General features: G+C 42.3%; 1 protein-coding gene across 2 annotated transcripts in view; it reads right to left on the bottom strand.

The window, feature by feature from the left end:
* Nucleotides 1–8,186: 8,186 nt before the first annotated feature.
* Nucleotides 8,187–27,518, bottom strand: part of ADCY8 (adenylate cyclase 8) — a 1,038,851-nt gene continuing 1,019,519 nt past the window's right edge. For both annotated transcript variants that reach the window (XM_085604917.1, XM_085604918.1), the window contains 2 exons: nt 12,788–12,902; nt 8,187–9,315 (listed from right to left, as the gene is read on the bottom strand). In XM_085604917.1, the coding sequence (XP_085461043.1) occupies nt 8,828–9,315; nt 12,788–12,902 (603 nt within the window). In that variant the 3' untranslated portion in view covers nt 8,187–8,827. The remainder of the gene's footprint in view (nt 9,316–12,787; nt 12,903–27,518) is intronic.

Raw genomic sequence — 27,518 nt, 5'->3', positions numbered from 1 at the left:
CCTCCGTCTCTGAGCCAATTAGTGTTTCATAGGGCCTCCTCCTGAGCCTCAGAAGGGCCCGTAGGACTGAACTTTTTTTATTGGGCTAGGAGGCATGGGGCCTCCGTCCCCAAATCACGGAAAGGCCCTGGAGACCCCATACCCCAGGTCTGAATTATTTTTTTGAGAAGGTGTATGTGGGGCCCTCTACCCAAAGATCAGAAGGGCCATGGGCTGAATTATTTTTTGTGTGAAGGGGCGTGGTGTCCCTTTGCGGAGCCATCTAAGGGGCCTGTGAAACCCCATTTACTAGGGCCTGTTGGCAGCAGTGCCCCAGGGCCTCCATCCCTCGGAAAACTACTGTTGTCTACCCACAAGAGCCTGGGCAGGGAACACAAATCTGTTCCCGCCTGGCAGGAGCAAATGAATGTAGTTGGCTCCTTCCGCATCCAGGATGAGTGCAGGCAGGGGAGCTGGCAAGGACGATGGGGACCATGGTGCTTCACCTGCAGCCAAAAAATAGGAATGGCCCTGAAGACCCCATCGCCTTGGGTCAGATTATTTTTCATTCAGTGTGGGGTGTGGGACCCTTCTCCCCAAGCCATCCAGTAACCCCAGTGACACTATCCTCGGTCCTGATGGCAGCAGTGTCCTGCAGACCCCATCTCCTAGGACTGTACTGTTCACTGCCTGCAAGACCTATACCACATAGAAGTTTGCCAAAGCGGAGAAAACAAATGTAGCCTGCCCCTGCCACCTCCAGGATGGGTTCAGGCAGGGGAGCAGGGAGGCCAGCATTTGCTATGCGACCGGGACACCCACTGCATTTTTGTATTGGTGCAGCTCTGGGGTATGGGGTCCCATGGGGCAAAGTAATGTCTTGGGGAGTGGGGCAGCATGCTTACCTCTCCTCTAATAATATGTGCTGCTTCGGGGGATGTGGTCCCCAGGATCTCGTAATAGCGCAGGAAGGCGGGCTGCATGCCCTGTCCCCTTTAATGATAAGATGAGGACCTGGGAGATGGAGTCCCTGGGACCTGGTAAAGGCTTGAGGAGTGGGGTTGCATGCCCCCCTCCTAAAATCATGATTAAAAACAACACTGTCCTACATTAACCGGGCGGATTAAAACTGAAAAGGGCGTAAACCTGCTTTTTTTACATGATCCCATAAACAACATCTTAAGCTACCTTTAACCCCTATCTGTTTTTTGTAACTTTGCTGCAGGATAGGGGACTTAGTCAGATCTTATCTATAGATCTTTTGGATCAGTGGATCCTCCGCATCCCTATAGATACATACATTTCAAAACTTATGTTCTTAAAAACTAGTGAACGGATTTACACCAAATTACAAAAAGCACTCCTTCTGGATCGAGATCTAGAGATGTAATTCCATTCAGCCATTTTGGCTGCAGCTGTGTTTAATTTTCCCACTGAAAATTTAATAGGGAAAATGTATTCTGGAACCCCCTTTTTTTCTCGGATCCCACTTGATGGAGAACCCAGAAACTTTCCATGAAGAAGCTGAGGTGAATGAGACTTTTTTGGAAAAGATTCCTGAAAAGTTGTAAAATTGCGCCAAAGATATAAAGAAACCCAAAAATCCATTTGCTATTGAACAATGGTCCTAACTATAACTTCCCAGTAGAGAAGACCACTTGGTACTATATCCACAAAAAAACACAAAGGTTAAAATGATCTTAAAGTGTAGTGTACTGCGCTGACTAATTTGCACCCCCACCATGGGCTGCTTATGACCTCACATATTACAGTACCCATGACATGTTGTATGACATCATTGATGACATCACTGGTGACATTTAGGGGCAGATTTATCATTAGGTTGTGTCACTCTTTAGCAACGCTTGGGGGTCCAAGAGCAAAGCAACTGCTAAGTCAGATTTATCAAGCCACGCAAGGCCACCTTGCGTGGCTTGATAATTTTAGAGTAATGCAACAAAGCTCAAACAGCACCACTTTCTATGTGTGCAGCACTCTGTACACATAGAAAGAGGATAATGCCTTAGAGGATTGTTTTGGGTAGGAAGGTGTCCCTTCTTGCACAAAATCAGTCCTGCCTGCAACTAAGGCACCCTTGCACAATGGCACAAGGTGGCCTGCGTTGGCACTAGGCAGCAGATTGTGCACAAGTAAAGGACAGGATTGCGCTGTATCATACAACACGTTACTGCCCTTTCCTTTTCACATACTGCAGCAGAGCAATAAATCTGCCCCAAATGACTAATGGTTTCCACAACATATTGTTCAGGTTGTGGCAAGTCAATCAATATTGAGTAGTCCCTTTTGAAGGCCCCAGTAAGAGCATATTTGGATTCCAGCAATCCAAATACACCTACCTCTTTAACCCCTGCATGACCACTTGAGTACCTCTTTAAACACAAATTTATCAAAAACAGCTGTACGAATGTACACCGAATAACATAAAGCACGCTTTCTGAGTAAAGTAACATTTTGACAAATATAATGTCATTCCATTCAGTCATTTTTTCTGTATCACTTCTCAACGTTTCCTAGGGGAATGAACATTGTAAATCAATGTTTTGCCCCTTCCTCCCCCTTTTTTTGGCCCCTGCTTGATGATTCGGTTTAAAGCAACATTTAATGAGCCAAAAAGGGCGGTATGCGTGGAAGCTGTATTTTCAAAATGTGTTTATTGGTTGTGCAATATATTTAACAATCATGGGAAAAAGACATTCTACATTCTAGTGAAGCAATGATTGCCAGCTCATAAAATGATTTACACATTGGCCTGTGATTGCAGCCAATAGAGGAGCTCTGCACTGGAGCAGTATACTAATTAAGGTCTCAAGATAGCCCAAATACATTAATACTTCCTTTCTGAGACATTTCCTCACCACTTCCAGATGAAGCATTGACCAAAATGTGACTCATACAAATATGTTCAATAAAAAATAACACAGTTACAAAACTGAATTATGGTTCTGGCTCACACGTGCAAAACTGAATGAAATTCACCATTCATGGCTTGCAAACTACACAATGAAAGCCATAAATCATGCTACCTGCTATATTTTGCAATTGGTAGTTTTTTCTTTTCTTGCACTATTGAAAATGTTGGCCATATTTAAAAAAAATCATGCAATGCAACACAGCAATTCACGCTGTGATGCGGGAAAGTGCAGGAATGCACGGTATTTACCGCACTTTTGACTGCCTAGCCCCAATGCAGGCACCCTTGTGTCATGTTGCAAGGGTGCCTATGTTGCAGGTACGTTTGTTTTTTTTGCAGAAAAGGGCCAACTTAGAAAGAGTAAACAATGAAGAGAAATAAAGACATTGGGTAGGCATACAATTCTGATGCATTACCAAGTCAGAATCTATGGCTGGATGCATAGGAACACCTATGCTCCACTCATGGCATGCCACCACCCCGCAGAGTAACACAAGGCAATGATTTGGCGGCCTTGCGTCACTCTAGGTTTATAAAGCCACTCAAGGCCACGCAAGGTGGTTTCACGTGACTTGATAAAACTAATTTCGATTTTACATTGTCCTTGCGTCCCCTTGCATCCTGCGAGGGTGACGCAAAACCTTGATAACTATGCCCGTTATATATTGAGCATGGTAGTAGGCATCTTGATTTATGGCATTTGTTGTGTGTGTCAAATCAGAACTGGAGGAATTTGGTGGCTTTGCACATTAGAGTCAGAGCCATATTCTTTCATTTGATTTTCTTAGGCTTTTTATGATGCACTATTTATCAAGGTTTTGAGTTGCCCTTGCAAGGATGCACAAGGGCAACGCAATACCTAAGTGAGATTTGTCAAGTCAGGCAAGGCCACCTTGTGTAGCCCTGCATGGCTTGATAAATCTAGGATAATTGCCGTGCACTACGTTGCAGCAGGGAGGCGTTACATGAGTGGAGCTTGGGTGTTCCCAGGCATCCACTCATGGATTTTGGCACCCTCCCAGATTTACAATGAGTGGTAGACCTGGGAATGCTTCAAAATGCTAAATCTCCCTAGGTGAGGCATAATGAGGCCAAATATCTTTATTTCGCCTCGTGTTTTCCTCTTTCTAAGAGTGCTGCCTTTTGCCTCTCAGAATTGTTTTTGTGCAGGAATGTGTACCTTCTTGCAAAAAAACAATTCTGCTTACAACGCAGGCACTTTTGCAACATGAGGCAAGGGTGCCTGCATTGGCTCTAGGTAGCCAAAAGTGCAACAGAGCTAGGAAAGTACAGAAATACAAAGTATAATGTTGAATGCAGCACATTCCTGCCTTTTCCTTTTCACACATGTGCAGAAAGGTGGCTTGCTGCGTTGTGCGAAAGAATGATACATCTGCGCCTATATTCCCAACACCTCAGGGGTGGAGACCAGGGTCCAGCGTGTGAGCAGGCTATGTGCTCAATCCACCAAAGGTAGCCAACCCCACAGTGAATGTCCTTTGGCTGTGCACATCAGGGGTTGGCTGCAGGACATGGCCTGGCTTGCAGCACTCTTCATGGGCGGCCAACCTTCGTTTTGGCTAAATATACATATTGGCCTTTCATATTCCACCTCGGTTAAAATTGGAGCAAGTGGAAATAGAAAATATAAAGAAAGCAGAATTGGGGATGAACACATGAAAAGACCATGCAACAGATAAAACTTTCTCAAAATGTTTATTCTTTACACTCATACACTCTTTTTTTTGGCGCCCCTTTTTTACGTTCCTTTATGAGCAAAGTCTCCTATCACCTATTTTGCACTTGCTTATTATTTTGTGTAGTTTTCCCTCTTGATATTTTTCATTTGGTAAGTACTTTCTTTTGCATTATCTTTCCATCGTTCAACATTTGTGTTTGCTGCATTTTTTCTATTAGCCTTTTGTTTCCCCTTTTCCTATTTGTTTGCCGCATTGTCTGCATCGGTTATTTTTGTACTGTGAATGTAATTCTCTTTTGGTATTATTTTTGATTTTGCTGCTATGTCCTTCTAATTCAACTTTCCCATTTTCCTCTTTCTGTCACCTTGCTTGCACCATTACCAGTGAATTCAGAGGAATCATTTTGGAAGTATTTACTTTTAGGTTGTTAGGTTAGTGATCCCTTAGTGGCTCAAGTGGCCCACGGAAAGCAAAGAGTTAAGAGTAAGGGCCTGAAGGGCACATTCAGCCATTAGCCCAGGTGGCGTTTGATGAAATGTGTTGGAAATGTCCCTCTCTGCAGGGTTACTCTCAAAACTTTTCTGATTTCGTTTTTTTTTTGGCCTTAGGACTCTGGGCAATTTACCACTGCTAACCAGTGCTAAAGTGCTTGTGCTCCCTCCTTAAAACATGGTAGGATTGGCTTATACCCAACTGCATATTTAATGTACTAATGTAGTAAATTGTACTACATATGCCCAGGGCCTGTAAATGAAATGCTACTTGTGGACTCGCAGCATTGATTGTGCCACCCACTTAAGTAGCCCTTTAAACATCTCCTAGGCCTGCCAGTGCAGTTATACCTGCCATATCGACCTGGCAAGATAAACCTCTTGCCAGGCACAAACTTTCCTTATTATTAGATATGTCACCCCTAGGGTAGGCCCTGGACAGCCCAGAGGGCAGGGTGCAATGTATTTAACAGGACATGTACTTTGAAGTTTTACATGTATTGGTAGTGAAATACTCTTAAATTCGTTTTTCATTACTGCAATGCCTATACCTCCCATAGGATAACATCGGGATTAACGTATTACATTTTATAAGCGTAATTTCCAAATGGGAAGATATAACTGGTTCAGATTTGGTGTCTCTGGAATCCTAATTTGAAATCCCAATTTATGGTGAAGTTGGATTTATAATACATTTCTGAAAATGCCACTTTTAGAAAGTTAGCCTTTTCTTGCCCTAGCCATTTGGTGCCTGCAGCCTGTCTAGGATCAAATAACCGGGTTTAGTTGGCTTTGTGTATTCTACCTAGACAGCCACACACAATGGGTGCTGAGGTGTGACTTGACAGGAGGTGAGGGAGAAGCTGGGCATAGCCTCACTTACACCTGAATAGGCTGTGTCTTGTCTATACACAAAGGATTACATATCCCCCTGTGGTGAGTCTGGAGCTAGGGCAGGAAGGGAGGAAGGGAGGACATCTGTGCAATTCAAACCCATGTCTCAGAAGTCTTCCAAATTTCAAAGGCACCACTGGCTATAAGTACTGGCCCTCAGACACCTCCAGACACCTCCACTTCTGTACACTTCTGGACCTGTAGATACTCTGCCAGGAATAACGACTGCTGTGCTGCTGAAATGACTGCCACTTTGCTGTACTGCTACTCTGCTGGACTTCTGCTTGCTGTGCTGTGCTGACCTGCAGCCTCCTACCCTCTAGCTTGGGTGAGAAGGGCTGACCTCTTGAACCCAGAATGACTCCATGGCCTCGTGATATGAAGCCTCAAGAACAGAAGAGGCTTCCAAAAACCTTAGATCTGCATCTGGACACTCCAATCTGTGAGTCTACCCTGCTAAGTGGTGCCACCTCAGTCTTGGTCCCTTGGAAGTGGGCCTAAGGTGCTTACCAGCGGAACCAGCATCTCTTCTGCTTAGCGGTGCATACTCTAGCCGAACCAACGTATCTCCTCAGCCTCCACATCATAGCCTCTCAGCTCTTCCGAACCGACTCATCAGCAGTTGTGAGCTGCATCCTTGAGGCCCGCACTTTGCATCACAAGCCCCATCAATGGGATCCACAACGTCGAGCCAACAGGACCTCGCACTGCAGCCTTGTTGCATCTTGGAACTGACACATCACTTCATCTGCGCCAACCTTCTTTGCTTGGGATCCGCGCAGTGCTCCGCAGCCAGGATTTATGTACTTTGTTCACAAAGCCTAACTTGGTCCCTGTAGCCGGCCCAGACTCCATCACGGTCAGCCTGAACTTGTGACTTTGTCCGGTCCAGCGCAACCAGATATCTCATGTTGACGCTTAGGGATTTTTGGTGCTATTTTACCTGAAGACTTTAAAATTCAATATCTTCGGTTTTACAGATCGGATTTATGTTGTTTTGGTCGTTTGATTTGTTAAAATCAAAGCAATTTTTTCAAACCTGGTATGGAATCTTTTTGGTGTGGGGATTTTACGTTTTACTGTTTGAATTATTGCCCAAATACTTTCCATACAATGTTCAAGTTAAGCCTGACTGCTCTGTGCCAAGCTACCAGAGAGTGAATTTAAGGTTTGCATGCCTCTTACCCTGACAAAGATTTTAGTTGCTGCTTGACCAGGGACCACACTCCCGTCAAACAACAACCCAATAGCTAACAAAGTGCAATACAAAATCCACCTTGGGGCTCCATTCACGTAGGTAAACGAGCATTGCAAAGCTATTATGTTTCATCTGCGAAACTCTTATCTGCGGTGACCATCTTGGAATGTCATTTTTATAAAATATTATAAAATGCATGAACAAATGTGGATGTGTCTATAGTCACAGTGGCTATCTCTGAATGCCTTTTATTTTACTTTTACCAATCCTGTTCAAAGATGGCCTTTATGGATGTGTGTAAATCCATAGCAGCCATCTTTGAATGTGATTTGTTAAAAGAAAACCTATTTAGAGATTGCTGTATACATGCAGGCTGCCCATGTGTACAAGTTTTTAAAAAGTGATCTGGGTGTTAGTGGCCACGGGGTGTGGGGTGGAGGAAAGAAGAGGATATGGTGGAGGATGAGGAAGAGCAGTAGGAGAGATAGAGAGAAAATAGTCCGTCCCATGCACTGCAAAGCAAGGTTTGACATGAGCAGTGGAAGTTTACATCATTCAATCAGGACACCGGAAGACCAGAAGGAACAAATACAGCAATAGGAGAGAAATCCATTATATCATGCACAGGCAAGTGAGCTAGACAACACAAACATCCAAACAAGAGCTACTGGCTGACCTAAAGTCCACTCTAAGTATATGTAGTGTATTGGAAACAAACCTAAAGACCCAAAAAAGTGCTCTTTGCATAGTGCGCAATTGATTTAAAACTGTAAATTAATTAATTTTACTCTATCTGCTGTGAACAAAACCAGAACGTGGTCAGGGAACAATTGCACTTATTTAGAAACAACATAAATTGTGGCATGTTTTTGCAGTGTGCTGAGGCAAAGTCCTTTCTATATTGTTCAGAGAATCTGTGCTCTGACAGGGTGATCTGTTTCCCTTGCTGTAATATGGGGGTCATCACAAAAACAGTCACACACTAATAGGTTGTGTTAGGTCGGGTTGAACACCCCTTTAAGTCGGCAACTTTTATTGGAAAGAAAATAAACTTTAGCAAAATAAAATTTAGCAAAGAAATGAATGACCTACTCATCCTAAGTAGACACTTCACTGGGCTAGTTATGAACAGAAGCTTAGTGTTTACAGTACTTACTTGTGCTTTGGCAATTTCTTACTTTTCACTAGGATATGACTTTTTTTTTTACATATATATTCTATTTACTTCAACCACCGAATATCATAAACAAAATACTAACCTCTGCATGTATCACTGGTATTGCACTTTATGGGAAGGGAGGCACTCTGTAGCTGTCTCTGTACCTCAAGGCATTTCCTACAGCCTTAACGCACATAGACAGCTTCATTTCAAACCAATGCATTGACACCAAAAAACAAAAAAAAAACATATTTACCTACTCCTTGCGAACATGAAGATTACGGCCCCGTCAGAAACACTACTTCTACGGTCTGTGTTCATGGAACTTTTGCATATCTCAAAGACACTAACAAAGATCAGAGTCTGTGCTTACCAAAATAAAAATCATACTAGTTGTAAAAAAATTATACCCTTTTTATTTTCTTATTTATATATAAAAAGAAATACAAAAAATGGACACAAACAAAATGTTTATTATGGCAATTCAGTTTTGTCGGCCCCCTCGACTTGGGCCACCGGCTCGGATCCACTCGAAGTCAACAAAGTCCGTCGGTTGTAATGTCCTTTCATGATACCAGAGTTGTTGTTCTCGTTCAGAATTTGTTTCTGCTTCTGCCTGTTTAAAGATTGCACAAGTCCAAGCACAACAGCAGCTAAGGAGTACTGTCCCGTCAGTTTTCTTGGCTGTAAGATTAAAGGATTTGGCTGTTCTCTTCCCAGAAGAAAATATGTCTTAATTTTCCCTTCTTGCTCACTGATGCCTTTGACATAGATCTCTCCGCGATACTCAAAGGCAAAACCTCGGTCCTTCAGGATGATGTATGTGTCCTCAGGCACTTGTATCCTGCCGCTGACACCGGTGCTGTCCATACGACTCGCTAAATTAACCGTTTTCCCCCAGATGTCGTACTGGGGCTTCTTAGCACCAATAACGCCAGCAACCACTGATCCATGACTAATACCTGAAACAAAAGAAATACTTCAATAAGAAGAAAGACTTGAGGAACACTTTTCAAAGATTCACATCTAGAGAAGATTTTGAAGCTTACTTTTCACATAAATATAAAATAAATGAAAGTTTTTTTGCTTGTGGAAAGTTGGCCACTTAATTGTGGGCACGAATAAGCCTTGCTAGAAGTCATTGGCCATAAAGGGAGTTTTTGCTGTGAGCCGATAGAAAGAATTTTGGTGCCAAATTTGAATAGAGATTTTGGCACTCCTCTTGCACTCGGGACATGTTGATGCTTTCAGGGACAATAGGGCACCTTCCATGCTGATGAACATCTCCTGCTGGCGAAACTCCAAGAGCCTGTCTGATATGGGCTCACTGTGGAATAGATTACATTATTGATTTCAAATCCGGCACTAGGCGCATCTACTTTAGACGTAAATCGGACAGAATTCTAAATAGGATACTTTCATTTTCTCACACTTTACGACCAGTTGGAGGGTGATCTGCATTTAGAAGCTTACACAGATTACCAGCCACAAAGAGGAATTGCTTGATGGTTATCACTTTGCTTGCTATTCAAGCCATTGAGGACCACATGACCCAGTGTGTAATTTGCACAATTGGAAGTTATTGTTAGCTGCAATCGGTATCCTTCAAATCGCACTTTAAAAATGGATCAGATACCACCAAAAACCTAGAATAGCACTTCATTTGACAGAGTTTACCTTTTCAACACTCTTGATGAGGACCATATTACTTTGATTTTGATGGAATATACACATCCCGTATTGAAGAAGGTGCTGTGGTACTAAGACTACCTGTGGGATTCAGTGAATTAAGTGTCCCTTGGTGAATTTGCTCACACCTTACATGGTGATTTGTGCCTCATAAAAGTCTGTTATTTGGACTGCGGCAAATAAGTGGCTTTAGAATGTTATGGCATATAATGGAGCACCAATATATTGCTGCGTGCCCTTCAATACTGCAAGAAATGGTATATTATAACTGCATTTTCTATAGCCTATGGGTACTCCCTACTTTTCTCATCAGTCATGATCCCAGATTTGCAAAAATAGGTCACAAGATATTAATGAGAGAATGTTATGTAAAAATTAAGACTCTTTTAGAGAGGTTTCTTAACATGTTGAACTGAAAAATATGATTTAAAAATAAGATTATTATAATGAGTCTTTAATTGGTGGATTTAAAAAATGTTCCTTTCCAAATGAGTTTTGCTTAAATAGTGTTCTATGGGATATAAAGGAAAATACACCACCCCCTGCCGAATTCAGCAGCATAACATATTTTATGCAAATTGAACTGAAGGGTGAGAGGGGCTATTTCCCTTAATACCCTTACATTTCAATTACTATAAGAAGTGTTCTGTCATACACACAGGAGGTTGGGATTTTCACATCTCTAAAATGGCAGCTATGTTTAACATGCTTTTCTTTAGGATCTGTCTGTGTCTCGATGAATGAAATATAACTTTTTGTTCCTGCTATCCAGTTAAGACCACTCCCTCTGCCTCCCGAATGTGACATTATATGTAATTTGGCTTCAGTACTGTTTTTTTAAGGATAACCAGCTATGCCATTGGCCAACCTGCTATGTAATACAGGTAATACTTTTTCAGGTATTTATAATATAATATAATAGCACTATTTTAAATAAAGACTATTTTTAGGAACTATTTTTGTAAAAATATTTTCTAATTTTTCATTCATTATGGCATTTGTTATTAATTCATGATTTTTATCCAGGTCTGATAAAAAATATACTTTAATTTAGAGACTCAAATTTTAGAATGAAGAGTAGTCAGAGATTTAAGAGTAGAAAAACTAACTTAAAAAGGAGGTGGGACCCAGGGGTGACATCACATATAATGTACCCAATGACAGCCAGCGCTGGCCACAAGCCAAAAGGGCAAAGCGGAGAACCCATACCCGCTCCCCATAATAACTTGGTGCACAGATCGCCCATTGCGGGTGAATGTGCTTATGTGCCAGAGTGACTGACAAAACCAGAGTAGAGTAGTTTGATAATTGAGGTGGGGTTCACAGGGTTACAGCCATGCCAGTTTCAAAGATATTACTTGTGGTACTGGCCCCCAAAAGGCCTTATGAGAGGGTAGAGACCTAGTATCCTTCTTCCTAGTATCCTGCCTGAGATGGCAAAAATCGCACACAACCCTGTGTACCAGGCATTCTGTACAATCTAGGGAGGTGTACCTTCTCAGGCCCAAGTTCCGGAATGTGGCATACCGCAGAAAGTAACATTTCCCTCATTTGAATAGTGTATGCGCAAATGACCAAACTCCAATTTTTGAATGGACATTGGCGCAATGCTGTTTAGTAGTACAGTATTGTTAACAAGTTCACTTCTATAACATGAAACCGCTCTTGTGCAATTCATTACTCTAATGAGGCTCCTGGTATCCTATTTTAACTTTCCTGCTAGATGAACGTTTGATGAGCAAATACCTTTACATATTCCCATCTGAGTAACCTTCTATATTAAAATTGAGGTATGGAGTGCTAATACACAGGCTATTTATTGTGACTCATTGGGGCAAATTTACTAAAACTTTGCCTGGTTTACATCACAAAAGTGACATAGACTAGCACAAAATGTTTTTTTTGTTATTTACATTTTGCACAGGAAAGTTGCCTAAAAGTTTGCACTGCTTTGCGTTACTTAGCGTCAAGGGGATGTTACATGGGTGGTATATCGGCATTCCCATGCAACCACCCATGCTTTTTGACACAAAACCCTATCTACCAAAAATTTGAGACTGAGGTTTACGTAAAAAATTAGCACCAAATGAAAGCAGGCGTTAAAAGGAGAAATGTTTCTATTTCTCCTTCCTTTCCTGCCTGCACACATACAAAGCAGGAAAAGTTTTAAAAGTTGTCTAGGCATAGTATTTTGTACCGCAAGGAAACCCTTCCAGTACAGAACCTATGCTAGACTCACGCACACACCCTTGCACTGTGGCACAAAAGTGGGTGAGTGGCGCTCGGTAGCATCATTCCATGCCGGCGATAGGGAAAGGGCAGGAGAGAGCCATATCTCGGTAGATATGGCGCTCTCCTGCTCTTTCCTTCTCACGCAGCGCAGCATTTTTGGCTGCTGTGCTGCGTTGCTTGAGAATTTAGCAAATCTGGCCCTTTTAGTTCAACCTCGAAGTGCCTAGAAACACTCTTGCTTGTGCTGCTGCACTATATAGGATTTGAACAAACCCCTCAAAGGCTAGATAAAAAGATCCTGAAAAGTACAATCTAAAGAAGATACAAAATGCTACAATTGAAGTTATTTCACTGGGATAGTGAGACACAGTTTCAGAAGAAGGTTCATGCACCTAACACGGATTGTGACTAGGAGCCTGCAAGAAGGCCACACTCTTCTTTGCACGGACTGTGACATAACCCACCATGGTTTCCCACCGCTGATGGATGCGCAGCGCTGTTCATTGAACTCACCTATCCGCAGCTCGAAGTTGTTGAAGGAATGCTTGTTGATCTCTTGTATACTTTCGTTCAGAGCGATTGAAAAGTCCGCCACGGCGCAGAGATGTCCCCATTTATCTTCACACTGCTGAAAGGCCAACACAGGAGAACACATCAGGTATGTCGCGCGTTCGCTGCTGGGCTGTGTGTTAAACTGAGAGTGGCCATTACTGGCTGTTCTTACGCTTTGTTCCAAAGCTTAATATTAAAAACAAGTCACAGCGGTCACAGTAAATCCCCCGGTCTCCTTAAAGCCTCCTAGTCTGTTGCTAATGGAGACGCCATGATAAATAGGTTGCATGTCTATGCTTGTGGAATCGGTCTTTGCCATTTAGGGAGTGAGAAAAGGTACGAAACACAGTTTGATCACATGCTTTAAAATGTTTACCAGGCACTACACGGACGTCAACGCCAGGGGTAGCGGAAGTGACATACTATGTACACTTCAACCCGGATTACATCACAGTACTGACCCTTTGTCTCACCTTAACCCCCCAACAGCCTCCATCTTGTTTGGGGGTTATGTGAAAATCAAGAAGCAGAAAGTACAGAAGGTAAACATGGCGCTTTAAACTCTGATTACTCTCTATTCTTTCAGCAGTCTTCATGATCCCTGAGACAGGGGTACCAAGGGCAGTGTTTGGGGATCAAAGAGAACGCCATGGGTGGCAGCCTCTTCCTCAGGCTCCTCCTATTTGATATCCAAGCCCACACAGTTGTAGTATAGTTACTAGAGACCTGGGGTACGGCAACTTTGACCATGCGTTATGACATCATTCCGCACTTCCTCATATTGAAATTCAGTTCTTACCAAGTAAATAAAGTTTCACATGTTGTTTGAAAGGCTGATTCTTGAGTGACTGACTACATTAAAAGCAGGAAACAATGGTAAATCTGAAGATACTACAACACTCATGATAAGAAATGCTAATCATGTTTTTTTCCCATGGGCCAATGCTTGAGCATTTGGAAAATAAATCACTTAATGCTCCAAATTCACTGAAGGCTCTGTCTATAGCATGAACCCTTTAGGCACATTGACATGGATTGGAGTCCATGTTAATGGGCCCGAAGTCATTAAAAATATCATAATTACATCTGTTGGATTACATATCAGAGCCAATGTATTTGGGATACTGACAGTGACACTTCAAAATCCTTCCTCTGGATGGTAGTAACCTGCCTGTGATGTCCAGGTGGAGAACAGTGGCCCTGAGATGTCAAGTGTTCCTTCACCCTACGTGAGAGAAAGAAGAATACTACCACAGACTGGAGGTCATTTCTTTGCCTAATCTATCACAGAACCATTGTAGAGTCCACCTAGCTGGAGTATGAACCTCTGTACATTTGGTCATAATGTGGAACAATTGTTCCCACAGGATGATTGATCGCTGATCCACATAGTGTGGAAGCATTATCATCAGGCACTCTATCAAGCACTGTTAGGCATCTCGGGGTAGACTGGTGTCACATGGACATTTATTTGGAATGATGTGCAGTGGGGAGAGTGTGTATGGTATATAAGGATGTGTCTGGAGGGAAACCTTTGCAGTTTGAAATTGTGCAGTGTAGGAGTGTGGTACTAACTAGTAGAGAGTTCTTTTATGCTACACTGCCCACAAGCATTGTCAAGCCAATAGTTCTGCCTTGCATTTTGAGTCCTGACTAAACTATTAAAAAGAGACTGCTGCAGTAAAAACAATACAAACTAAAAACCATTGTTCTCTATATTCAAATCATCTCTGAAATACATAATTTAATGTGTGATGATTGAGAATAATTTAGAGATGTAAAGTAGTTTCTCATGTCTTATGCTGTAAAGACTCTATAGAAGTGCCAACAGAATGAGGTAAAACCTTGACAGAGGCAAAGTCTTTTCTAAAAGAATTGGCAACAATAGGTCAAGCTAGATCGAAAAGCGTCCGGGTCTGTATCCATTTGTTTTTCAACAGTGATGGGGTACACCCACAGGCATTCAGCCCTCTTGTCCATTTCCTGTGAACTAACAACAATGAATGGGCAAGAATGCATTGTTGCATTGGATAAAAAAAATCTATGCATAGTGGTGAAGCACATATATATTGTATTGTGCCTCAAAACAGTGCTAACCTGACTTACACTTGTATCCCTCTGTACCTTCATGCATTAAAGTCTCTCCACTATTGATATTTCCCAGTTTCCATCAGCAGTTGGGGCTTTGAAACCCCCTGCTATCCAGTTTAAAAGGATTTTAGGGAAAAGTGGAGGGGGTGGTGTGGATGATATCTTTTCAAAGAATGCACCGCCACACTGCCCTTGCATGGCAATGTCTTCATCATTATCATCGTCACAAAAGGTTTTCTAGATTTCTTCTTATAGTCTTTACATATTTTTGGCCACCTCTCCATTTCCTCTTCTCCTTGTTAGTTTGTTACATGATCTTGTAAACGTATGTGAAGGGCAAAAATGGACTAAAGTGTGAACAAAGTGTGGTGTTTTCGTGTCCGTATGGTACAGTAGTGCTTGCATTGGTGCCAGTGCAAGTGAAGGTGTAGGTGTTGGTTTAAGTGTAGATGCAAGTGGCAGGGGTGTGACTCCCTGTACGGTTGCCAGTTGATGTACGAGGGAGTGTGGTTCAAGTTTAGTGACTGTGGGCCCAGGGTCTGGTGCAAGTGATAATTCCATTTACAACACCGGTACACATGGCTACAGATGTTGAACATGGATACTAGTTTGTATAGTTAAGGTAGTCTTTCATCATCTTGCTAGATAACTGCTTGGTAATTTTTAGATATGAATTTCTGCCCAATGCAACATTGAAGTAAATGGTATATTCTCATCATAGCCATGTACTGAGATGAACAAATGTAATCTTGGCTGAGAGAGGCTCAAAACAGAAATTCAAGGGCAGGAGTGATAGAGGACAATCTGCATGTTGTCTCAAATTATAACATGATAAGTGTTGCACTCAGCTGCAAACCTGAGTAGTCATCGAAGACACTCCTTTCTGTTCTGTATACAGTAGAGTGCAATCTGGAGGTTTCCAGTAAGTGCCTGCCGATTAGGCCATACTGGTATTCACAAGTAGTTTTTTGTCGGTGTCCAATTATGTTAATTTGGTGGGTGGGAAATATAGCTTCAATGTTTGATTCTAGGAATGGCAGGTTTGTTATTGGGTCACAGTTGCTCACATTGATATGGTCCAAGGAAGATTTTAGAGTAGGTGTATTCTTGGAATATCAAGGCAGTAGTGAAGTCATATGAGTAGCGGGCCTACTGGTAAAAATGCATTGGTCAACAAGGCATCCATGCATTGGTCACCTGTGGTTAAAAATGCACCAGTCAGCAATGATCAAGGTAGTATGACCACTCCAGCTGGTAAAAGGTCACAACTGACCAGTTGATGGCTGGTGTTATGACAGAGGAAATATGGTGGTTAGATAATAAGGCTTTGGGCATATCTGGTAGACCTCGGTAGGACATGATAAGATATTACTGTTGAAGAATTGATATATTGTCTAAATTTGTATACTTTGTTGTTGTGAGAAATTGGGTAGTTGGTTGACTGGTGTGTGAGCCCTGATCAAGCAACAGACACAGTCCCTTGCAGGGTGAAGCACAAAAAGTTACTAAATTAACTTATGCTTCCCTCTGGTTAGCTTGGGACAAAATACGGTCAGACTTAACTTAGATGTAATGTGTAAAGTATATCTGCAGCACACAAACAGTAATAAAGTAAAAATACAATACAAGAAAAGTACCAAAACAATTTAGAATACGAGTACATGAAAAAAAAATATTTGACACCAAAACGACAAAATCCAATCAGTAGAACCGGAGCTATTAATTTGAGAGCTTTTAGCAAAAACTAGTGCCTAAAAGTTCAAAGCTCCAACCGCGGACATCTAGTTGCACAAGAATGAGTCATAGCCAGAAAATATGGCAAAACACGATGGAGCTCGGTTCCGATACTCCAAGTGGATTGGGCCAAGTCAGCACTTAACTTCGGACTCGAAATTCTGAGAAACAGTGTCCGAGAATGTAAAGTTCAGTGGGGCAAGGCTGCAGGAGATGTCTAAAGAGGAAGCACCAACATTGAAGAGCCTTTGGGTCCCATAACTTACCATTACATGTATAAAAACAAAAAGAGTCCTAGTCGGAGGGAGTAATGGTGCGACCAGTGCCGACCCCTAGTTTGTTCATAAAATCTTAGATGGAAAAGAAACTTCTTAACAAGCTCGTCTTGAAGTATTAGCATTAAAATAGTGCTGACAACACTTTGGCTTGTTTTCTGTTGGAGTGTTTATGACTTGTTTCAAGAATTTAATCGCCTGTAGATTTAGTCTTATTTTAATTCCATTAAAACCAGCTATAACTGGTTGTGGGCAGGTCTGCACTCCCAGTGTGTTGAAGAATCGTCGTATTAATTGTTGTCGCTCTGTCAGGAAAGCTAAGCAGATGCAAATAATATGCGTTATTGTTTAGCGTACTTGATTACAGCCCCTACAAGATATCTTAATTCCTTTTACAAGCCATTTCGAACAGGGATCCAAAGTTGGAAAGTCGCCTAGGTGTGGACACACTTTTTTATGGAGAAAATAAGAGGAGCTTAAGTATTCCTGTTGCGCTAAAGTTTTATAGGACTGGATGGTTATCCATGAGTTCGCACAAATCGTTTATCTACAAAGACTCAAGACTGTGCCATAGATAATCATTATATGGGCCCTTATTTATGAACAGTTCTGGCTAGAGCCTTTAGTCTAGTGAGTCTTCCTGTGCTGCTCTCAGTTTGTAACAGAATTTAACAAAAGCTCCTAGTCTTGCATATTTCTGCCTTACAAGTCCAAACTCCATCCTAATTTGTACAGAAGAGGGATTACGGGTTAGGCGAAAAAGCTGCCAATAGGCATTAGGACTTAGCGACTCAAGCCATTCGGATTCACAGCCGCAGAGTGCTTCACAGCCGAAGGCTATGGTGGGTAATAGCTTGGTTCTAATAACCTCAAGTATAGGAAGAAGCGAGTTACCTCCAATCCTCTTCTGAAGAGATAGAAAGGCAGCTGTCAAAGACTCTGCTCTTGCTTTCATTTATTCCTTATGTCGTAGAACAGAACTGTTTGTGTCAACTATCATTCCCTAGTACTTATAGACTTGCTCTTGAATTCGTTTGTGAATATTTAAGTACATGATCCTGCTTTAAACATTCTTTTACTAAATGCTAACAACTTTGCGTTTTGCAAGGTTAATATTCAGGTTATTTGTTGCAAGTATAATTGCTTAATTTGACCAGCAACCTCTGTAGGCCAACCTTTGCTTTGTTTATCTGAGAAGAACTATATTATCAGCATGTAAAATACTTGTTAAAGATTTCATGGTTTGTGTGCATGGCCATTTACCTGGTCCAAGGGTTCAGTGAAGTCCCCAAAAAAGAGATTAAACAATGCTGGGGCCAGGACACATCCTTGTTTAAGGCCTGTTGTATTTCCGATCTTATGGTAGACCTTTGTTCCCGATACTATTTTCTCCTGATTCCCTTATCTATGAGGAGTTATTGAATTGCCCATAAAAGCTTTACTAGGATCTCCCAGGCTGAAAGTTTAAACCAGAGTTTTGCCCTGTTCCCAATATCGAAAGCAGCCTTCAAATCCACAAAACAAGCAGATGGGAAACTTTTAAGCTTCTGAGCTTTTCTTATTGCCAGAACTAATGCCATAAGGTTGATCAGGGTGCCCATCCCAGGGTGATAGCTGGTCTGATTGTATAGAATGATCTTCTGGTCTTCCGCCCAACTGTTCAAATCCCAGATCGAAGCCCTGCACAATATTTTGCCTTATTATCTAACAACGCGATAAACGATAATTTGATGGTTCTTTGTTTTTCTCGCCTTTTAAGATCAGGATGACACCCATGCCCCACCAGGAGTCTGGAATATGGTTGAAGATATAACGATAGTTATACATTCGAACTAGGTAGTTTACCCATTTCTCCGAGCTTGATTTCAAGAGTGCATTGGGCAGGCCACTCGACCCAGGTGCTGCATCTGATTTACTATTTGTTATCAGCTTCTCAATTTGTACCAGATGAAAGATTACTCTGTGCAAGCCATTCATACCAATCAGAATAGGGATATGTCTTTGTTTGGAATTGTTGTTACTGATTCCTCTGGGCAGATATTGTAGTGCACTGCTAAATACTGGACCCAAGTTGGCGTTGTTAGCAATATATGGGACTCTTTCCAATTTGTCAACGGTTCTCCAGAATTGACTTAGATGTTTGCTTTCACACTCATACAGTATTCTTGCCCACTGGCCTTTGATGTGCCTCTTCTTAGCTGCCCATATTTCTTATTTGTAGTCCTGTCTGAGCCGACTGAATTTCTATAGCAGTACTGTGTCAGCCGGGAACTTCCTTACTAGTAGTAGTTCATGCTGGTTTTAGCTGTTAAAGCTTTTGTGAACCATTCAGTGTTGTTTTTTGGGGCCTAGTTGATATTCTATCTGGTACAGAGAGTTTTAAAATTGGTTTAGCCGCTAAGTGACAAATAACTAGTCTTGAATAGGGTTGTTATCCTGAGATTTTTTTAAGGCCATCAGGGCGGCACACTGTTCCAGTACATCTTTTATAATGTTACCTTACCATTGCAGCCTTCCCCAATTTTTCAATCACGACTGGGTACTTGAATAATGCAGCTTTTGGGTAAAGGCTGATCGCAGTTCTCAGGCCAAATATCTGGGGACAATGGTCACTTTCAGGATGCAACTCAATTCTGAAGAATATAATTCAATTGAATAGGCTTACGGATGCCAAGATTTAGTCTACTGTGGAATAAGTCCTGATTGTGATTCTCGTTTTAGCTCATGGCTGGTCCTAAAGTAATCACCCATTCAAAACCTTTAGGCCCACAATAGTACATGCCCTGAGAATTGAAATGCTGATTTTATTGTGTTGAATCTTCGGTGGTTCGTGCTGATTAGGAATCTGTCATATTGAATCTTATTCAATAACGAAGTCATCCCCATCCTGAATATAAAACATATTTATGTTGAAATCGCCCGATACTATCAATTCAGCAGTGATGTAATCATGATTATGTCATTAATATTTATTGCAGGTTAGCCTCAACTTTACGCTTTTCTTCTGATAACGATTTTGATTGCTACGTTGTTGAATTCAATATATCCAATTAAGAGAAATGTCTCCAGGGCCCAAGTCTCCTGCAATAGAATGATAAGGTGTTTCATCAAAGAAGTGGATATGGTAGGCAATTCTAGTAAATTTTGCAATCCCCACCGTTCCAAGGGCAAAATTGAAGAACATCAGTAAGGTCTGTGACACAGGTCTTAAATATTTGCGGCTATTTGAGTCATCTGGTTTCTCCTCTATTTAGGGCCGATGGGATCCAGCTCCACTCATCATCTGAATGTTTCCAAGAAATGGATGGCTTTGTTGCTGTATTTGCCTGGGCCCCCTATACTTTCATACTAGACCATTTTTTCCGATGGGGTTCCAGAGAATCAAGTATGTGGGGAGGATGCACTTGGCTCTGGCTGATGGCCCTTTGAAAGGATATGTGGATAGGCTTCCTCAGCTTGCCCAGTTTTATTAATGCCCCACTTATCGAACTATGGTTTAATAGCCAATACTGCCTTTGCTGTTTCTGTGAGACTCTGGGATACTATTGTTGTTTCAGTCCTAGATAATTGTCTCATACTTGGAACAAATTTGATGGAAACAATATCAGAGGAGTTAATGTCCTGGAGCAGCAACAGGATGTTCCCTCGGTTTAATATGTTATGAGGTCCCCTAGAGACGTACATTGGTGTATTATATTCCTTACTCCTAGCTGTGCCTGGCTGTAAGATGGATTCCTTTGTTAACAGTGCTCTTTCTGGGGTCTCACACCTGAACCTTTAGCAGGCAATTCCGCAGTCTTAGTCTGGTCTGAGGAGCCAACAAGCAGAGATGAGATTTGTCTCAATGAATACAAACTGGTTGTCTTAGCTGACACCACCCATCATATTATTCCTGTGGGTGGATTTCTTAAGTATTTGTTTTGAGTTTCAGGCTCTTTCTTTGCTACAGCTGATACATTATGATCATGTCCATGTATGTTTCCATTTCTATTTAGCCAGTCAGCATATGCACTGTAGATAACAGTTGCTTGCGCCTTGTTTTGCATAGTCATTGCCAGGCTTCTTCAGGGTTTGCCTCGAAATTCAAACCCTATTGGGGCGGTATCACTGAGGCCGTTTTCGTTAAGCTTTTCAAGCTCATTTAACAGGTCGCCGGTGAGCCGGATATGATTGTATCTTGCTGCTTATCTTGCAGATCCAAGTGATACTTGAGCTCTTCAAAGGCGTGGCAGTTATTTTAAGGTGCTGGGCTATGGCTGTTCATGCCTTTTAAGTTGCCATGTTTTTCTGTTCACAAAGGTGTTTCCTATCAAGTGGTTTAGATATTTCTGAGTGGGGTGTCCCTCACACTGTTTTATGAGCACTTACTTTTCCAGTTGACTTTTCAAAGATCCCTTTGGGGGCCGGGTTTTGATTGTTCCTGTGAAAAATCAGAAAGAGTTTGGTGCGCCATGTTGAGTGAATTGGGAGTGAAGATTCTTCCTGTGCGAATGATGGTTGCAACTTAATTCTACCCTTACACAGTTTCTTAAGCTTGCGTTTCGGTAATTTGTGTCTGCTTTCATCTTGCAACGCTGATGGTTTGGGGTCCCCTGTGATTCCGCCCTGCCGCCCATCTGGCTCTGTCATATCTGCAGTTTCCCTGAGATTTCTCTAGAAACTGTGCTTTGAACTTGATTTACTGCAACTAGAAACATCCATTATGATCATGGGGCTATGTAAACAATGGACCATAGAGAAAGTTTTAAACAATTTCCATCACAAATAGAATAGTGTGTGGATTGGCACAGTGCAGTGGTAGAGACGGAGGAGAGATGGACAAGATGAAGGAAGTGTAACTCTGCACCTCCTGCACTGCTGAGTGCCATTTAAACTCAACCACTACAAGGGACTATCCCCATACATGGAATCAAGGATTTACTTTTCACTCAGTTAAACAAAAGAGGATGGGGGAACCATCCCAATTCTGTGTGATGGAATGACTGAAGAAGTTTGGTCATAAGACCCATTAGATTTCAGCAAAGTACAGGCTGGGGAGTCTGGTGATCTTAGAAATGATTTTCCTTTGAGATCATGATCACTATATACAAACTGTTACTTTTAATACTTTCTGTGTGTTGCTCTCCTTTTTTATATTTTCTGGTTTTGTTTTTATTAACTCAGCTGTTAAGCTTGAAGTATTGTGATTTGGTGAGAGAGAACCGATGCTTGAATCCTTTCCAATATTATTATTTGTAACTGTGCTGGCTGATTTGAGCAGTTCATCTTGACTGTTGAGGGGTGAAGTCTTTACATTACTTTTTAACTCTGTTATTAAGGACTGCAATACGCTTGGTAAAGAACTTAGCTTATCAACAAGAAGAGAGCATGAGCAGTCCTTGAAATCAACACTGATCGGCCTTGTTAACGAGAATGAAGTGTATAGTAGTGTTTCAAGCTTGGCATCAATTCCAGTGACAATAAATGTCTGCACGTTTAGTAGAGCCACTTGAATTGCCAGTTTTTCTGAAGTGATAGTTTAGGGCCTCCATTGTGGCCTGGGCCATTGCTAGGATGGATGACCATGGATCCTCCTATACATCCTCATTGGCATTAAAGCTGTAGATACTAGTTATTGTGCCATCTGATGCTTCTTTATTCCAGGATGCCTCTTTTTGCCCTTTATCGCACAGTTCATCATCACAAGCATGGCTGTGCTTTAACAAACCTCCCGCTTGCCCTGTGCCAGGAGGGGAAGTCAATTGCTCCTTTCTACTGTGACCTCCCTGCTGATGCTGCTTTGTCTGGGGCCTGAATATCCATTTATGTGTCAATACCATTCTGGTGTCATTTAATCCCCAGCTGGTAAGTGGTGTCAAACTACTTTGTTCGTGCTCCCACTTTTCCTGTATTGTTGGGATGATCCTCGGTCTTAAAATGTATGGGTGCATAAAGTCTGGCTTTGTCCCTTTAGGTTCTTCCATTGCTTCCTGCTGTGGTTTAGGGACACAGATGTCCATGGTTGCAGAGGGCTTATCTACTAATGGGTGGATAATGCATTCATGCATCTTGCTTGTAGTTGTTTTACAATTAGTTAACTGGGAGCACATGTTTGGATACATAGGGGAGCCTCATGGAACTGTGTGCAGAAAAGAAAATGTGTGGGCAACATCTCATGCATTTCATATTATTTGTGCTCAGTGAGAGGCGTGGGGGGTAAAATATCCGACTTGATTTACACTTGCAAAGCAGAGTTCCAGGCGTAATAACAGGACTCCAGGGATTTATTGCTTGGCATAATAGTTTGATCAATTCTGAGATGGCTTGGGCTTGAACCCCATTTGGGAGGCTTTTAACAGATATTCTTGAAGTTTGCTTTGATTTACCCCATGAATGTGTTTCCCTTTGGTAGCACATTGAAACCTTTCCTTAACCACCTTGGTTGGCTTTTTTGATTTTTCACGCACCATCATTAGCATCAGCTATCCAAGCGAAACTGTCCACTTTCATAGCCTCCAATATGTTGTATGCTGAGGGGCATACGGCAATTTGCTGATGACGCAGGTTGTTTTGGATCAATATCATACGCATTTATTCTCTATGGAGCTTGTTACCTGGATAGGTTTCTCCGCACCAGCACACTCTCTAGCACTCACCTGCTGTCCTGGTAACTTCAGATTAACACAGTTTCACCTTCATGGCTAACCCAGTGGCTACTACCCAAAGTTGGACCGGGTTTGAGAATGAGGAGGATGGGGGGAGCCATCAGGCAGCTGGATCCTGAGGCTGCAAGCAGAGCAAAGCGGGCATGAGAGCGAGGGAGGAGCAATCTACACCCACTGCTAAGCGGCCCTGCTTTCACCCCAACCCAAGCTCAGCCCTTCCTACAGGTGTCTAATGCCCCATGCTCACCCATGCTCAAGGCTCAAAAGCCTCCTACCTCCAAAAGCAGCCGCACTCCAGATGCAGCCGTCATCAGACACAGGAAGTAAAGGCAACGGAGCCAAGCAGCAATTAGTGAACCGTGCTGCAATAGCAAGCAAGTCTTTTACCCCCTTTGGGGACTCAGGAATCTCGAGTGCCCCAACAAACGCCTGCTGGTAACGCTGTGGATTTCACTCCACAATCCAGCCTAGAGCGAAGGCATGGGCCCTTCCTGGGATGGTCGATTGTGGGCAGCAGGTTCTCTGCAGGTGGTCATGTGGTGGTCCTGTAGCGGAGTTCTGACAGCCATCCTGGGGATCCCCTCAAGGCAGTGGACTGCTGGGCCAAGATTTGCCTGTATCGTGTACATCCTACATCAGTCATCTGCTCTTCCTCTACTGGTAAAGTAGACCCACATTACACATGGCAAGAATCACATTCTAGGAAGAGGAACATTCCTTCCAGAGCTTTCTTTCTCTCTGCACTGAAACAAACAGAGCCCGAGACACCGCGAAATGGACAGAATCCAGTGAAACCTTGGATTGAAGCTGCGGTGAAGGTTTCTACTTTCAGACTTTGTCTTTGAAAGGAAGCCAAAAATCTCTAGCGAGACGAGGCAGAGGGCTATAGCTAAAGACGGATCCCTGAGGTTGGATACCCCTTTGGCGAGGGACCACTGGAAAGGATTTGCTATTGCTGAGTAGAACATAGTGGGAGACGCAGAAAAGTCAATCTGACTGGCGATGCATCTCGGGTGGATAGGTGAGCAGGTTGGTTCCGGTTTCCTCCTCGTTCTCAAAGCACTTTTTAGCCAAAAATGTTCTAACGCTCCCCTGTTGGATGTTGGTAATCTGGATGTTTCAGCACCAATTCCAAGAGTCCAGGACTAAGGGGGAACTATTTGGAGGGTCAGGACTCACTCAGGATGAGTAAGGGTGCAGGTACAAGATAGAGGAAACCTTTTGTGTCCCTGTGTCTCTGACCAGGAGGCAAGCAAACTAGCCCTTGTGCTTCACAATGGAGGTTCTGCAACAGATGAAGATCCAGTCCTGGCAGAAGTCAGCTGAGCAGAAGGGCCACAGGGCAGCAGTCCTTTACAGCAGCAGTCCAGTAAAGTAGCTGTCCTTCCAGCAGCACAGCAGTCCTTCTTCCTGGCATAGTATCAACAGATCCAGAAGTGTACTGAAGAGGTGGTGTCTGGCACCAAACATGACATTTCCACCTACTCCCAATTGAAAATTGCAGCCTATTACATGTAATAAGGAATCAACAATGTTATCCTATGTGAGAGGCAGGCCTCACAGTAGTGATAAACAAATTTAGAAGGTTTTCACAACCAAGACACGTAACACTTAAAAGTAAATGTCCAACCTTTTAATTACACAGCACCTGCCCTATGGGCTGCCTAGGAGCTACCTTAGTGGTGACATATATATAATTAAAGAGGAGTTTCAAGCTTGGCAAGGGGGGTTAATTCCAAGTCAACATGGCAGTTTAAAACTGCATCCAGGCTACAGCACCTGCCCTATGGGCTGCCTAAGAGCTACCTTAGTGGTGACATATATATAATTAAAGAGGTGTTTCAAGCTTGGCAAGGGGGGTTTAATTCCAAGTCAACATGGCAGTTTAAAACTGCATTCCTGCTACAGTGGTAGACCTTGGACATGTTTTAAGGTGCTTCTTAAGTGGTTGGTACAATATGTGCTGCAGGCCCTCTGGTAGCATTTAATTTACAGTGCCTGGGTATATGGTATACCACTCTACAAGGGACTTATAAGTAAATTAAATATACCAATTGAGTATAAGCGGTGTAGCCATCTTTTAGGGGAGTGAGCACAAGCACTTTAGTACTGGTTGGCAGTGGTAAAGTGCACACAGTCCTAAGGCCAACAAAAATAAGCCAAAATGGAGGAGGGGAGGCAAACAGTTTGGGGGAAGACCACCCTAGGGCTGACAGGTCCAATAGTTGTACATTGTTACATATAGATTTGTTGCTCGGTAGAGCTCACAGAAGACAAGGCATATCATTTTGGGAATAGGTTGGATGTGATCTTGATTTGACAAACATCGTTTGTAATGTTTTTGACATCTTGTGCCCACATTTATGCAATTTGACTTGCCTTGCATATTTCACAGAAAACGAAGCCCCTTGCACCACTGGTGCGTCACTTTTAATATGGGAAAAAGTGACGCACCGGTGGTGCAAGTGGATTGTAGATAAGCCCCTAAATGTCTGTAGTTGGAGCAAATTCTGGTGAGATCGTGTTAGCTATGCATCTGAATTTCTTTGTCAATGTAAGCTAGTGGCCTCCTAGAGGAGGCTTTCAGAGTACTTTTCACGCTCCACATTTGCTGCTGTGGATTTTCTTAGAGTTCTGAATCTATGATCAGAGTGCATCTGATCAAGCATTGTATTCCATGCAGAGGTACTTTTTACTTTCCATATTGTATTCCATGTAGAGGCACATTTCACGTTCCATATTTGCTGATGTGGATTTGTTTAGAGTTAGGAATCTATGTTCAGATGCACTCAACCATGCAGCATGATTGAGTGCATCTGATCAAGCATTGTATTCCCTGCAGAGGTACATCAATTGTCACTGACACATGGACATTTGTTTATCATCTCGTCCTGCACTACCCTTTGTTTCTCACCTTTGCTCCTTTTTTTACAATTTCTACTTTCTTCTTCGCTCCATCTCTTCTTGATCGCTCTTCCTGCCAATAGTATTTCCGGTCACACCCTGACCATCCCACCCTCAATCTTTTCCCCGGAAACCAAACATATACCCTCTGTTCTCCATTTGTTCAAAGTATTCACCTTTGAATGCATTTGCTCAGCTGAACATACGTATCTATCATCACTTTACTGCTACTATTCGTTTATTTTTCTCTATCTTCATTTGATTCCCCTATTTAAGTGAAATCCATTTTAGTTCTATTTTTTTTAGCTCTGATCACTTTTGCCGATTGGTGGTCCTCTTTCGTTTCACTGAGTGAAATGTCAACCCTTGATTTCATGTATGGGGGTAGTCCCTTGTAGTGGTTGAGTTTAACTGGCACTCAGCAGTGCAGGAGGCAAAGTTATACACTTCCTTCATCTTGTCAATTTCTTCTCCGTCTCTACCACTGCACTGTGCCAACCCACACACTATTCTAATTGTGATGGAAATTGTTTAAACTTTCTCTATGATCCATTGTTTACATAGCCCCATGGTCATAATGGATGTTTCTAGTTACATTGCCAGAAAAGGCCTTTAATGACCAAAATGGTTCCTCTGTGTCACGAACGATACTCTGCAATTTGTTCCTACTTCTATATTTTGTACTTTTCTCTATTGTGATTAGCATGGAAAAAGACATATTATTTAAGTTGCATTTCAGGCTTTTCAATGTCCTTTCTGGAAAAGGTGGTCACTGACCATCTTTTGAAAAGTCCACCTATTTGTCTAAGAAAACATCAAGGATCGTCTTTTCCCAGATGGGGAAGTGATGCTCCTTCAAATTGTGCACTAGCAGAACTCATAGCATGAGAGCAAACAATTGACATAGTGATTGGGCCTGTCACTAGGATCACTCATCTATGCCGATCCTTGCTTTTTAAAGCAGGCTTTCTTTCAATTACCAGATACAATATACTGCTATTTTAGAAAAACAAAATGATTTAGTCTGTGAAGGGAAAATAGATA

This window comes from Triturus cristatus, chromosome 5_1 (assembly GCF_964204655.1).
Source record: "Triturus cristatus chromosome 5_1, aTriCri1.1, whole genome shotgun sequence".
Lineage (NCBI taxonomy): Eukaryota > Metazoa > Chordata > Amphibia > Caudata > Salamandridae > Triturus > Triturus cristatus.
The sequence above is the reverse complement of the archived record's forward strand: the minus strand, read 5'-3'. Positions and strand labels throughout refer to the sequence as shown.